This window comes from Spermophilus citellus, assembly GCF_964194105.1.
Source record: "Spermophilus citellus genome assembly, chromosome: 5".
Lineage (NCBI taxonomy): Eukaryota > Metazoa > Chordata > Mammalia > Rodentia > Sciuridae > Spermophilus > Spermophilus citellus.
In genome coordinates this window covers 136,569,144-136,584,842 of record NC_138186.1, presented here as the reverse complement: position 1 = coordinate 136,584,842, position 15,699 = coordinate 136,569,144, and the positions used below count along the sequence as shown (strand labels likewise).

General features: G+C 34.1%; 1 protein-coding gene across 1 annotated transcript in view; it reads right to left on the bottom strand.

Annotated features, from left to right (window-relative positions):
* LAMA2 (laminin subunit alpha 2) overlaps positions 1-15,699 on the bottom strand; it is a 576,405-nt gene that overhangs the window by 93,672 nt on the left and 467,034 nt on the right. The window contains exons 38-40 of the mRNA XM_081295188.1: positions 13,638-13,754; positions 12,794-12,957; positions 10,590-10,728 (exon numbers count right to left, since the gene is read on the bottom strand). Of these exons, the coding sequence (XP_081151314.1) occupies positions 10,590-10,728; positions 12,794-12,957; positions 13,638-13,754 (420 nt within the window). The remainder of the gene's footprint in view (positions 1-10,589; positions 10,729-12,793; positions 12,958-13,637; positions 13,755-15,699) is intronic.

Sequence of the window (15,699 nt, the reverse complement as noted above, 5' to 3'; positions counted from 1 at the left end):
GACTCAGTGTTTTACTTTAGGATTTACTGACCAACAGTAGTGGTATCAAAATAATCTTGCTAAATATTCAAAAACTAATAACGAAGTAGAAGAAGAAAATAGTAGGGAAAAGAATAATATTAAAAGAAAATAAATAATAAAAGAAAAAGTAAAAATAGGAAGAAAGGAAAAATAATGACTAATATAGATAAAAGTTGGAAAAGTGTTGTCTTTTATTATCAAGACAAGTAATAAATACATAAATGGTAACTACTGGCCTAAAGGTAGTAATGAATTCTATCCACCTCTGATTACCCTATATATTTCTTAATTCTATTTATACATTAATTAAAATGAATACATGCTTTAAAAAGATTTTAAAGAGAAAATTCAAAATATGATTATGTTTAACACCTCACATTAATAAATAGTTCATAAGATCCTATTATACATACCATAACTGCATTGATGAAAAATAAGAAATTATGTAATTGGAGATTGAATGTTAACTCACATAAAAATTAAATTCTTAAGTTGCAAGATACAAAATCGATACAGAAACCAGTAGTATTTCTTTCCAATCAAATACCAGTCAGCCATTAAAAATAAGGAAATCCTGCCATCTTGAGAACATAGATGAACATGAAGGATATTATGTTAGGTCAGATACAGAAAGACAAATTCTGCATGATCTCCTCCATATGTGCAATCTAAAGAGTTGATCTCACAGAAGTAGAGAGTAGACTGCTGGCTACCTGAGGTGAAGGTGGTTGTTGTTGTTGATGGGTTGGTTGAAGAGATGTTGGTGAAAGGATCTATAATTACAATTTTGTAGGGGGAATAAATCCACCTATAATACAGCAAGGTGGTTGAAGTTAAGGAGGATACATTGTGTTCTTGAAAAAAAAATGTGGAGAGTGGATGCTATGTGCTCCCACCACAAAAATGATAACTATACGAGGTAGATTCATTTATTAATTAACTATATTTACCCATTACACATTGTGTGTATACTTCAAGAAATCGTGTAATGATAAAACCATAGGATGTTATCTGTAAATTGAATTTTTTAAAAAATTGTGTTTCTCTATACTAACAACAAACTCAAACTATATGAAAAAAAAAGTCAATAATACAATTCTATTTATAATAGGTACAAAAGGAATGAGAAAAACTTAGGCATACATTTAATCAATGAAGGGAAGACCTGTATGCTAAAAAATATAAAACATTGATGAAAGAAACCAAGGGAGACACAAATAAATAGAAAGATATCCCAAAATGTCCATATCACAAAAAGTAATTTCCAGATTCAAAGCAATCCCTATCAAGATTCCAAAGACAATTTTCACAGAAGTAGGAAAAACAATTCTAAAGTCCATATGAAAATACAAAAGACTCCAAATGACCAAAGAAATCCTCAACAAAGCTGTGCATTGCACTTCCTAGTCTCAAAGTATATGATGAAGCTATAGTAATCTTATAGCATGATACTGACATAAAATCAGATACATAGACTAATGGAACAAAATAGAAAGCCCAGAGAGTTTGCATGCTTAAGGTCAATGGATTTTTAATAAAGGAGCCAAGAACACACAATTGGGGAAGGACAGACTATTCCATAAATGATGCTGGCATAACTTGATATCTACATGCAAAACAATGAAATTAGGCCTTATCTCACATCATTTCAAAATAGATTGTCCATGGTTCAGATGGAGTTTGTCCTCCAAAGGTTCATGCATTAGAACCTTGGTCTCCAGAGTTGATTGGACTTTCAAGATGTGGGGCTTATTAGGAAGTAATGACATCACTGATAATGCTACCTGTAGAAGGAATTGATTTACTATTTTCCGGATCTTGGTAAATTATTACAAAAGAGTTGTCATAAAAAAAATAAGGCTGGCCCCTCATCAGCCTCTCTGGCTTCCTGTTTTACCATGTGATATTTCTCTCTCACACATGCTTCTGCCAAGATGCTGAAAGCCTGATGTGATGTAGCCAAGTGGGTCCACATCAGAAATACAATCAATGACGCCCCCCAAACTTGGACGTCAGCTTCCAAAGTTGTGAGCTAAATAAACCTTTTTTTCTTTATACATTACTCAGGCTTGTGTATCTGCTTCTGTACAGCAAAGGAAGCAGTCTACAAGGAAGAGGGAACCTAGTGAATTAGAGAAAATATTTGCAAAGCACACATCTAAAAAAGGTGTGTGTATTAATTTCCAATATATATAAGAAATTTTAAAAAAAAACCTCAATAACAAGAAAATATATAACTGGGTTAAAAAATGGGCAGAGGGCCTGAATAAACATTTCTCAAAAGAGGACATATTAATATCCAGCAGATGCATGAAAAAAATGCTCAACATCACTAATCATCAGGAAATGCAAATTAAAATTGTGAGCTATCACCTCACACCTGTTAGAATTTCTGTTAACCAAAAGACATGCTACGCATCATAAATGTAGAAAATTTTATTTGCCAATTAAAAATAAATTAAAATTAAGTTCTAGACTCTAGGAACTGCATTTACCATAGGAACTATGCCAACGGATGAATCAACACAGGCTGCTCAGTGTTTCTTGAGAAGGTATTCTGTTAGCTGGTAGGTCACTACCTATTTAAATGTGCTCAATTTGGAGACAGATCTCCTAATTCCTAAATTCTGACTGGCCAAGTTCTTCTCTCAAGAGTAGGATGAGTAGGATATTCAAGCATATTACTTGAACCTAAATCTGATCAATTTTTAAAAATTCTATGTGACATGTACCTTGAAACAGATGTTCAGACATGATCTCAAATTAGATAAGAAAAAGAAAGAATTTTATTTTCTCTTTGAAATTTTCATCACTGTTCAACTCTATCTTGTGGTGATATAAATATTTTATTAGGTGTGTTAGTCTGAATTATCAGCCATTCTAGAGGTTTAGCATTAGTTTTCGGAGATAGGAGGGTGCATCCTGCATTTAGTGATCACCTACTGTAACCCAGTATGTATGAAAATCACATAATACTATAATAATAATAAAATACCTAGGGTCATTCTTGGTTATTCATGCTTCTTTCAACTGGGAAATCTATTGTCAGTTCAAATTTAATTCTGTATACATTTGTTTCTGGGAAAAGGAAAGAATAACATAACATCACAACCAGGAAACAGTGCAAATAGAACTAAGGGTGCTGCTCACCAGGCTGTGAACCCTAGTACCTATGCCAAGCCAAGATGCCTCTCCTAACTCACCCAATGATTGAATGGGCTAGTGGAGCCCCCAACTATACTTCTCCCACAGAGGAGGTAATGTATACAGTAAGAGAACAAGGAGCTCCTCAAAAAATAGATTATTTAATTTAAAATATGAATTTTAAACAAAGAACTGATCATTTTCAGTAGATTATACCAAGAGACTATGTAAAAGGTAGTGGCTTGCAGGAGACATCAATGGGGCATACAACTATGAGACAGAAAAAAGAAGTAGATCAAAGAAAGTGTATGACCTCCATAGAGGAATCTTCCCTTTGCAGGTGGACTCTCTTCTTTATACCAATGAAGCTCTTTAGATATTTAATGCTCCTCAATCTGTAGCAGTTACTGTGCCTACACGTGGCACAGTAGGGTAGAAGGCAGGAAGGAGGTACAAAGACTCTGAAGCAGGCCAGGCTTCAGAAACAGCAGTAAGGTTGAGGATCAATCAGTCATGAGAATAAAAGCAGATAATTCAATATGGGTTATTTATTTTAACCCCTTCTTCCTGCACAGAAGCACAGACAGCCAAGCATCCACTCCCCCTATTGAAAATCAAACAAACAGAAACTGGAGAATCTTTTTAAGCAAACTGGGTGGCTTAAAAAAACGTGCCTTGGAACAATTATGCTTACAGATGAAATGTAAATATCACTGGCTATGAGAATCTTAAAGTAAAAGGGGTAGAGATTGAGGGGAAAAGGAAAGAAAGGGAGCTAGAGGGAAAGATGAGGTCCCAAGTAACTTCATCTTCTGTATGTGAAATCCATATTTATGGAACAAGAGGTAAAGCTGCAGGTAAATTTACATCAGTTTAAAAGAAACAGTGAAGGGTGGTGAAGCATATCTACTGGACATGGATGGGAGAACAAAGCAATGTGACGAGCTCTAAGTGAACCTCTCATTCACCACAGCAAAGATAGCCCTCCACATTAATGAAATCCATGATGCATGATAATAATATTACTAATAGAGAAAGAAAAGAAAAATTTGATAGATGGTTGCTCTTGGGTGCGTGATCTTAGAAGTGAAAATTTAGGTCAGGGGATTGTTGATTGAAATCATCAGTATCTCTTTGTAATATGTAAGAAACAAAAACATGCATACACCATGAATTCAAAAATGAAAGAAAGAAATTTAGGGACTTGTTGGTATAAAGGATGAAAATCCAGACCCATTGTAGACCCATCTTTCTTAATTTTTTTTTCCCTTAGGGTCCATCTTGCAGAATTAATTTCCTAACCATTCTTAATTTCATTTATGTTAAAACATTTATCTAGGAAATAATTTAAGCATACTGATAAGAACAGACATTAATGCAGACACTTGTATTCTTTTATCTTCTAAATCTGATAAATATCAACTTTCTCCTGTATTTGTGCAGATCTTCAAAATGTGCATGTTTGGATTAAAACTGATAGTAATTTAACATCCTACATCTTTATTTAAATGACTGGCCCACAGTTTTTCTTTTCAATACAGTTCCCTAAGGAATTTTGCCATCAAGATCACATACCAGCTTCATAAAACAAGCTGGGGAACATTTCCTTCTTTTCTGTTCTTTGGAATGTTTTGCATAATGGGTCCTTAGCATTTTGGTAGGCTTTGTGGTTTTGTTGTAGATAAATTATTAACTACTGATTTGATTCATTTAATGGTTATAATTCTACTCAGGTTTACTACTTTGTTTTGAGTCAATTTTAATCTAGATTTATTGTCCACTTTATCTAAGTATGCAAATCCATTTGAATAAAATTGTTCACGTACTCTGATAATTCATATTTTTAAAAAATCTACACTATATCTACAGGAATGGTCCCCTTTTCATTCCTGTTTGTATGTATCAGCTATCTTTGCCTTACTGTTTTTGTCTTCTCTGTTTAGTTGCCTGTTTATTCTAAGAATCGGGTTTCTGTTTTGTCAACTCTAATGCTTTTTTCTACGCCATTAATTCCAGCTTTTATTTGTATTCATTCTACCATACTTTTTAAATTTACTTTTAAAATTTATCCCCCTCCTCCTCCTCCTTCTTTTTTGGTACTGGGCAATTGAACCCAGAGGCACTTTACCACTAAGCCATATCCCCAGACCTTTTTAGATTTATTTTGAGTCAGGATCTCACTAAGTTGTTTAGAGTCTTGTTTTGATGTAGAGACTGGCCTCAAACTTGTGATCCTCCTGCCTCAGCCTCCTGAGTTACTGGGATTATAGGACTACAACACCATGTCTGGCTTAAAACTTCTGGAACAGAAACTTAGTAACTAGTTTCAGTTCTTATCCTGTACGAATATCCGCATTTTAAACTCTACATTTTCCTGGAGGTACCATTTTATTTGCAACCCATACATTTGTAGAATTATATTTATATTCTGTTATTAAATATTCTGTAATTTAAAATTAGTTTCCATTCACTGAGTCCTGAATTAAGTTTAAGTGTGTTTTTATTTTAAAACTTATTTTTGGCCATAATTTTACATCAGTTTCTAATTCTACTGCACTGTGATCACAGACTGTAGTCTAGGTGCAGTTGGATCATTAGCATATGCTGATCCTTTGTGTTTCAGTTCATGGTCCTTTGGCATTGTTTTGTTTTTAAAGTTTTAGGAGAAGTGTATCTATTGGGGCATGTAGAATTAGTTATCTAATTGTTATAGAATTCTGCAAGGCCATTAAATCATCTGGTTTGTGGTATTCTTTGGATCTATATCTTTTTATGTCTTTTCTTTACCTCTCAATTTATAAGAGATATAGGAAAATCTCTCACTAGAGACACATCAATTTTCTCATTCTGATGTGTTAGTTTTGTTTATTGTTATGCTTTGTTGTTATGACCTTTTAGTTTTACAAATTTAAAATCTTTCTGATATCTAGTTCTTTGTCTTATATCATGATGACTCTCTTTATCCCTAATAACTCCTTTTGAAAGATATAAAGCCTATTTGACTGTTATTTATAGAGGTGTACCAGCTTTCTTATTAGTTTCCCTGACATATTTTTTCTCATCCCTTCATTTACCACCCTTCTGTACCTTCATGGCTCAGCAGAGTTTTGACCACCTTTGTCAAATGTTTTATAATCCAATATAAAAATTGTGGTGACCCAATTGGTAATTTTAGTCTGTTTGCATTTTATCATGAAGACAAACAGAAGCAGAGACAGTTGGCGCTCATCAAATATGCCTTCTAGTACTCCCAGTCTCCTTTCCAGTTATTTTGGGGCATGTGGCTTATTTTGGTCAATGGACTAGGCCAAGCCACATAAGCCAACATGCTGAGAGCTGGCACGTCTCTTTCTTCTTTCCCTTTCTCTGCCAGGACAATCTTGTAGGCTACACAGTGTGGTGTAGTTGACTACAAGAGGGACAAGAGTTGTTGGACACACTTTGGGTTGTGATGTGAGACTCAAACTTATATTGTGTCCAGCCTCTGAAATTTCAGGAGTTATTTCTTGTGGTAACTAATGATAATTATTCTGACTTCTATATTTGGATAATTCTATCGTATTTTATATTTACCATGATCTGTTTGTTTTTCTATTTTTCACTTTTCATGGAATTGATTGATAATGTTCCTTCTCTTCAGACATTATTTTTCTTTCTGCTTATATGAAATGTGTAGCTATTTGTGATAGTTAATTATACGTGTCAGCTTGGCTAGACTATAGTACCCAGTTTGTGGTCAAACATTACTAATATAGATGCTGCTAGGAATGGATTTTTCAGATTTGATTAACTCATGAAGTCCCAAGTTTTCAATTCTGCAAATATTTCAATAAAATTGACACAGGTGCATCAAAATAGGTTGGGAATCATAATCTAGAGCTTATGTATATTATATATATATTGTATTATAATACATTCCTTTATTATTATATAAGTTCATGTTATATAATTTTATTATATATCATATAAGTTTTTCCAGATGCTCTGTATCTGGGATAATGGGACAAAATGGGTTCAACACTTACATGAGTAAATTTTGAGTAAAGCAGTTTACTCTCCATAGTGTGGGTAATCGTAAGAGAAAACACTGAGGAAGAATAAATTCTACATGCAGACTGCCTTTGGACTCAAGATTAAAACATTAACTCTTTTCTAGGTCTCTAGCCTATTAGCCTGGCCTAAGGAGACTTGTTACATACTATAATTACGTGAGTCAATGCTTTTTAATATATATATATATATATATATATATATATATATATATATATATACACACACACACACACACACACACACACACACACACACACACACATATAGTCATGTGCCACACAGTGATGCTTTGGTCAAGGATGACTTTCATTACAATGGTGGTCCCTTAAGGTTATATCAGCAGGTGATGTCATAGCTATCTTTAACCAGGTTAGTGCACTTCATGCTGTTGCAAAACAAAGAAATCACCTAACACCACACTTTCTAGAATGCTAAATGATGTGTGGCTGTGTACAACAGTTCTGTTTCCTTAGAGAAATTTAATACAATTATTTTCATTCTCTTATAGCAATCCTCAATATCTAACACACAAAATTTGATATATATGAAAGGTATCAGCTTTTACTCTCCTTCCTCAAACTGAAGGACCTTAAAACTTTTAACTGACCACATGACACATTTTCCATGTAATTAGTCTCTTGAATTTAATTTTTCGCTTTTAATTATATGTATTATTATCATCACCATGATCTTAACAATTCTGACCTAAACTTTTACACATGTACTATTTTTGGTTCATGTTTTTCTCTTTAATCCCCATGTTCTTTGATTTTGTTCACATTTCTTTTGAAGTATATTTTGTAGTATTTCAGTGAATGAAATGTGTTTTGTGGCAGTGTAGTGAATAAAGTGTATTTTGTAGTAGTTAAGTGCTTCCTATCAGTAGTTTTTCCTTCACTGATATGCCACATAAGAGTAAATTTTCAAAAATTCACTTTATTCTTTAGACACTTGATCCTGAAGCAAACAAACAAACAAACACAAAAACTCCTTTTGTGGTTTCTATGGATTTTTACTCATATTAGAAAATGAACCCCAAAAGTTACCTACAAGACCAGTTCAGACATTTATGAGGATACAAGTGTCAACACTTTAAGCTTACTTAAATTTTAGGTATATTCTCCTCCTGTATAATATTTTTTTTCTAGGTTTTCCCCTCCCTTATTCAATCTGTATAAAGCTTACATCTTGTTTATACTGTACTATACTCACTATTTCTGTGTCTAAGACAACACATATTACTTTCACATTGCCCTCATTTTCTTTTGTATTTTATATTATTATTCTTCAAAATGCCTGGGAAATACATTGCCTAAGATTTTTTAGAATCATGTCTCCCAAGAAATATGAGTTATTATGGCAAGAGAGAAAATCTGAATTTGGAGAATACATAGGAAGATTAAATTCTGCACAGGGCTTGCGGTCAATATTATGGTTAATTTCAGTGAGTGTCCAGATCAAACCCTAGTACTGGGAGTGTCTAGGAAGGTGTTTCTGGATGACAGTAAAACAAATGGCCCTTTCTGCTGGGGTTGTATACCATGCAGCCACTGAAACCTTTAATGGGACAAAAACTGGAGGAAGGAGGAATCTAGTCCCTTCTTTCTTGCATAATAGACTGAGCTGTAACATCTCATCTCATCTTCTCCAACCTTCAGACTGGGATTTACACCATTGGCTCCTTTGATTCTGAAGATTTTTAATTAGAACTGAATTATACTCCTGGCTTTGCTAGATTTCCAGCTGGACAAATCTGGGGCTTTTCCACATCCAGAATCATGTGAGATAATTCTCTATCTATCTATCTATCTATCTATCTATCTATCCATCCATCCATCTATCTATCATCACCATCATCATCTCCTACTAGGTATGTTTCTCTGCAGGACTCTGACTGACATAGGTAGTATAAGTTCTCACTCTCTCATAGTTGTCACCAGTAAAGATCTTGTTAAGCACGGAAACAAATTGAAAAATGTAATTCAGGACTAGAGGGTATTAAGAAACACTGTGGATAGGTGTGTAAGAAAGACAGAGCCAGACAAAGGTAGAGACAGGAAGTTTCAGACAACAATAGTGGCCAGGAGATGAAGAAGAAAGAGACAGTTGTGGTGGTGTGTGTCTGTAATTCCAGCAACTCTGCAGCTTAACACAGGAGGACCATGAGGTCGAGGTCAGCCTCAGCAACTTAACAAGGTCCTACGCAACTTAGTGATATCTTGCCACAAAATAAAAATTAAAGGGCTAGGGATGTAACTCAGTGACAAAGTACCTATGAGTTTAACCCCAAGCTTCTTCGCCCTCCAAAAAATGAAGGAACAAAGGAAAAGAAATCATCAGTTGACATGGGTGTCACTATTATGAATAAGAAACTAATAGGATATGTGAAATTAGTTCAGCTTATTTCATAGAAAAGAAAAGAATGTTAGTAATTGTTGATAGAATATCATGTTTTCATTATGGTCACAGGATAACATCTCTAAGATTCTGGTAATTATCTCTAATATCTCAGAGATTTGAGAAAATATTTTTTGCTCAATGCAAAATCAAATATTGATCCATTTCTTATAATACCAGGCAATTTCATAACACCATATTTCATTCATAATCAAGTATCCAATCAGCCCCTCATCCAGCAAATTTCTTATATGTTTGGAAATTTTGTATGAATGATAGTTTTGAACAATTTTAGCTAACAGCATGCTTCCTAAGTAGTGTCTTTTTTATTTAAAATATCATCACCAAGTTTTATTATGCAAGTTATTTAGAAAATGTGGTTCTACATATAAAGGATAAAGATTTGTTTATATTGAAGATGCTCAAATAATGTGATATAATTGGAACCTCAAAACTCTAAAATATTAGGTATAAATGTATTTTGATCAATGGCTGCAGCCAAACCTTAAAGACTTTTTAGTTTATAAAAATTTTATAAACACATTAAAAAGATCTGATCCAATGTGCTTTATAAAAAGTGCACTTGATGTTCAGACTTCACATACAACTGTATTGTTTGTGATTATAAGCAATGATATTTATTTTCAAGGCACTTTTTTTAGTGAAAATATTTGGAATAATGGTGAGAGATTTCTACGTCTAGAGTGTTCTATTAGCTTGTTTTTGTTTTGTGAGCTGGTGGCACAAATCTGCTTGGCATTTGTGATAATTTCAAGGCCCTAACAGTGATAAGTAGTGGGTGACTGAGAAAAGATTTCTGCACACAGAGAATTTATTTTGAAGAAAACTTAAAGGAAGCCTACAAAAAAATAATTCAAGACAGGAATCAAATTTACTAGGGTTTTTAGAGACAGTTAAATTTTAAAAAATAAAGTAACTATTCAAAAAGGCTAATGGTCCTGTTTGTTTCTTACCAGTCTTATAGCTTCTTGTGCAAGACCTTTGGCTTCTTTGGCAACTTTCTCAGCTTCATCAATATAGTCTTTAATATTGCTGTAAGCATTGAAGGCTGCAGTGGCATTGAAGGAGATGTTTTTAGCCTCATCAAGGATTCTGTTGGAATAACCCCCCCCCAAAAAAAATAACATCAGAGTTGTGAGTAAGCAAATAAAGGAACATCCTGGTTATAACAATCATGGCTTCAAAATAATGATAGTAATTGTGAATCATAGTGACATACCTACTTACAGTGTTGTAGTTTTCAATTTAAATTCATATTCTTAAACAATTCAGCTATGAAATACCTCCAACATTCTTAAACATCTGCAGCATCATCCAAAGCCTCTGCAACCATATGCACCAGGCGTGTGTGTATAGTGAGACAATCCTTCATGTTATTTATAAAGCAAACTAGAGGTTTCAGAGAACTTGCACCCATTGCTGGAATGAACTTCAAAAAGTCTACAAATCCTGAATGTCTTCTCTGATATAAACGGGGGTGACTCAACATGGGGAAGAGAGGAAGAGCATGGGAAGAAGATTACTTCTATATAGGGGAGAGGGGTGGGAGGGAAAGGGAGGGAGAAATAGAATCGCATGTTTGGTGGAAGGAGACCCTCATTGTTATACAAAATACATGTATGAAGATGTGAGAAAAAAAAACGAATAGCTTTACCCTAGATTAAGTAGAGAGAAGTGGTGGGAGGGGAGGGGCTGGGGAGATAGGAAGGATAGTAGAACGAAACAGACATTATTATTACTGTGTTTATATATGTGACTGCATGGCCAATGTGATTCTGCAACCTGTACACTCAGAAAAATGAGAAATTACATCCCATCTGATTCAAATGTATGATATGTCAAGATCATTGTACTGTCATGTGTAACTAAGTAAAACAAATAATAAAAAAGAACACATAAATAGATTATAATTTTAAAAGAAAGAGGGAACAAAGAAAAGGGAGTGGGGAGGGAAATAGGAAGGACAGTAGAATTAATCAGACATAACTTTCCTATACTTGTATTTAAATATAAGACCAGGTTAACTCTACAACATGTATGACCACAAAAATATGACCCTAATTAAAATAAATTATACTCCATGTATGTATAATATACCAAAATACATTATACTATATATCTAAAAAGAACAAACAAAAAACACAGAAATAACTAACAAAAATGAAAGAAAATATTGATATATTTTCTAAAAAAAAAAAAATCTTTCTGGGGTAGGTGCATTTCCAGGGGAGAATGAAAAAAATCTCAGAAGTTTAAATGGCTTGCTTCAAGTCACATGACAGACATATCCCTAATGAGGAATCTGGACTTGAAACTTGGGTTGGCTGACTCTTGGCTCACTTTTCTATCTATAACCCTTTACCGTGAATTGGCAAAAAAAAAGTTATATATATTTTTTAAAAATTACAGTGCCTAGCATTTTCAAACAATAGTATTTTCCTTTGTAACAATAAGTTCTAAGTATGGAAACATATCCCTGTGTATGGTGTACATTAAATATAGATTTATTTGGAAAAAATATTTGGGGGGCCAATAGCTCTTGTATTTATTTTGTCAATCCTAAAGTGTTGGTGAAGTATGTTAGTTACACCTGGAAGGCTGTTTGCAACTTAAAAACACCCTTTTCTTCTGCTCTTCTCTCCCTGAATCATGCAACAATCCCCCTTATAGCAAGCTGTTATTTCGCAGGGTATGTAGGATCTTCCTGGAATTCGTATGAGCAAGGAAGAGGCTATGTATAGGGTTACATTTCAAAAGGCACCTTTTAACAATAAATTTTTTTGATTCCATTATGAATATAAAACTAAATTTTGAAGCAGAAAATGTTAATATACTATTATTATTTAAAATGCTAATAAGGCAACTGCTGTGCTTTCTAATAAAGAACAAAAAATAATATTCTAAGTGTAGCCTCAGGCCATGTTCACTTCCTAATAAGTCAGGCATGAATCCACTTTTAATTTGGACTTTTGATGCTTTTCCAGTAGAGCTTTGCGTACACCCTTCTAATTAGGATGTTCCATAGAAAGGCCATGTAGCTCTTTTGTTCATAATTGTAGAAATCGAGATTTGAAAATGATTCTCTATCATTTCTGCTTGTCAAAACTTTTGGATAAGTGTCACAGTACATTGGCATTTCTAACAACAAATGACATACCCATCAAGTACAGCAGATGAGTCATTCAGTTGAGCTGCGTGGCTTTCAGCCTGGGACACTTTCTCAGCAAGCTTCCTGTCCTTTATTTCTTGGGAGAGGTCATCTATTTTATCTTTAAGTTCCTCAGACATTGGTGGCAATTTAGTCTGAATGTCTTCAACATACTAATATGCAGAGAGGAGAGAAGGCATTTTAATCAAGTGAATCCAAGCCTCCTTGAATTTACTAATTTTTCCAAGAGACATAATTATACACATTTAATTTTTTTATGAAACTTTAAAATATACTAGCTTAGTCAAAAGAGGAAAAAAGCTATTATTTAATAAAAATATTAGAAACTTTATGATGCCAATTTACACCAAGAAGAATACACCTTTTAAAAAATGTTTTTCATTGGAATAAATGCATAAATGACAGTTATTAGGATCTTTTAGACCATTTTGCATTTTTATTACTATATATTACTAGGTAATGCATTAGACAGTATGTTAAAAGTCTGTTTGTAGATTTACTTTGCTCTTTTAACTAGTGCTATATAATACTGAAGCAGATTTTAAAGGCTGCCCTAGGAACAAGGAATGGCCCACATTTCACTGTGGGAAAAAAAAATAGAAACACAAGTTGTGTGATGGCATAAGCATCCATATCTATTAGGAGATAAAGCTCTAATTGTTATCAATAGGTGGTATGATCATAGTAGAACAATACAAAAATAATTTTCCCTCCTTGAGAAAATAAATGTCAGTATCTGCTTATATTACTAAGATATCTCCTTGTTTCCCATTTATGAGAGGCTGCACCATAATCATCTCTCTTTTAACTTTGGATTTTATCAAATACTCACTTCTATGACTGAGCCGATTTCATCTGCAAGTTGTTTGGCTTCATCAAGTATGTCATTGCCTTCTTTTAAAGTGTTCTCAATTTGCCGTTTGCCACTTTGAACTGCCTCCTTCTTTTCCTACAGTATGGGAAGAACAAGACATCAAAATACCATTTGGTTAAAACCCTATCCATCTCTGCACCCCTGTCTCTCCTGAGTTGTCTGAACAAAAGCTTCACGAACAAAGTACATCGTGTTGACAACGTGGCTAGATGAGAATGATACAAGCCACCTAGCTAGTCCTCTGAAAGTCTTTCTATTTAGAGCCTGAGTAGGTAATTTCTCCTTCCCATTTGAGGAAGGCATCCAAGCAAAGAAAAGAAATGAGATAGTAGTGGCTGAGGAATTAAAATTATTTTAAAAGCAAGATGAAACATCCATATTTAACATATTTAATATGAACAACTGAACATGTGATAGTACACCAAATCACAGTGGAATGGCACATTGAATTCCAGAGCTATGTACACATGAGTTCTTTGTAAGCATAAGCATAAGCAGGTTTATTCTATGGGAATTCTGTAAAATTCAAAGAAGGGAGCTTTAAAAGAGATCTTAGGGGCAATGTTTTTCAAGAAGAGAAACTATCACCTGGAAGGATAAACCTAATGGACTGTTTTTTGGGAACTTACAGCTTGTCTGAAAACTACATGAAACTCATTCCTGGTTTAGAAGAGGAAAATCAATGAGAGAAAAATACTGCCATTTCTCCAGCTGGAGCATATCTTTGCTTACCATTTTTAAAAACATACTTCTGACTCATTCATTTTCTTCCAATCACCATTTTACATTTAAGTTTAGCTGCATCAATTAAAATTGTAAGCCTGGCCATTTATGTTTTTATATAAATAATACTAGTAGTTTATATGTATTGAAATATCAATATGTGTCAGGCAGTTTACAAGGCTTTCCCATTGAATTTCAACTCTCTGTGTCCTGTGCTTATCTTTTAAATGAGTGGAAAATTGAACAAGTTAGGTGCTATTGTCTGAATATTTTTGTTCCCCGTAAGTCTGTAAGTGATAATCTTAATCTCCAAGGTGTTTGTATCAGGAGGTTGGGCCTTTGGGAGGAGATTAGGTCATAAGGCAGAAAACATAAAGATGGGATAAATGCTCTTACAGATGAGACCCAAGGGAGGCTGTTAACCCTTCTATCTGTGAAAGTACAGTGGAAATACCGTTTGTGAGCTAGAAAGTAAGATCTCTCCAGACACTAATCTATCAGCACCTCAATCTTTGATTTCCAGAAATCCAGAAAAATGGACTATGAGGAATAAATATGAGAACTATGAGGAATACATCTCTTTTGTTTATAAACCACTTGGATTTTGGTGTTTTGTTATAGCATCCCAAGTGGACTAAGACATTAAGTGATTTACTTAAGGGTCATGCAGTTCAGTTAGTATAGCATAAATAAATTTGAATACTGATCTATTGAATGATAGATAGATCCTGGGCCATGGGTAATGAAAGAACTCTCTCTCATTACAGAAATCACATTTCTTATTTGCACTGGGTTAGTGCTGACTTCATACCTTCCTTTCCTAGTGTCTTCCCAACACTTCAATATGGTGCCCAGTACATATATCTAGCTGCCTCTGAGCCTTTGCTTTTGCACTTCTCTCTCCTGTATATTATTATCAAGTTCTCTGGCATGCTTCTTCCCTCAATTTTCTGCTTATGGTCACCTACCAACCACCTATCTAAAATAGCATGCATCTTCCTTCCAATAATTATATACAGATTAGGGCACAGTGATTAAAAGAGGAATTCAAGGGACAGGCTGCTGGAATGGAATTCTAGTTCTGAATGCTATGAAATCTTAAGCCTCATGTAAAATATTTAGTCCTTTGCTACACATTTACTAGTAGCCTGGGCATCACCAGGAAGCTTGTTAGAAATGCATAATCTCAATAACTTCTGGGGAACTACTGACTTTTACTACCTGCATTTTAAAGAGAACCCCAAGTGATTGACATACCTAGTAAAATCTGGGAAGACTTGGCTTAAAACACTGCTTA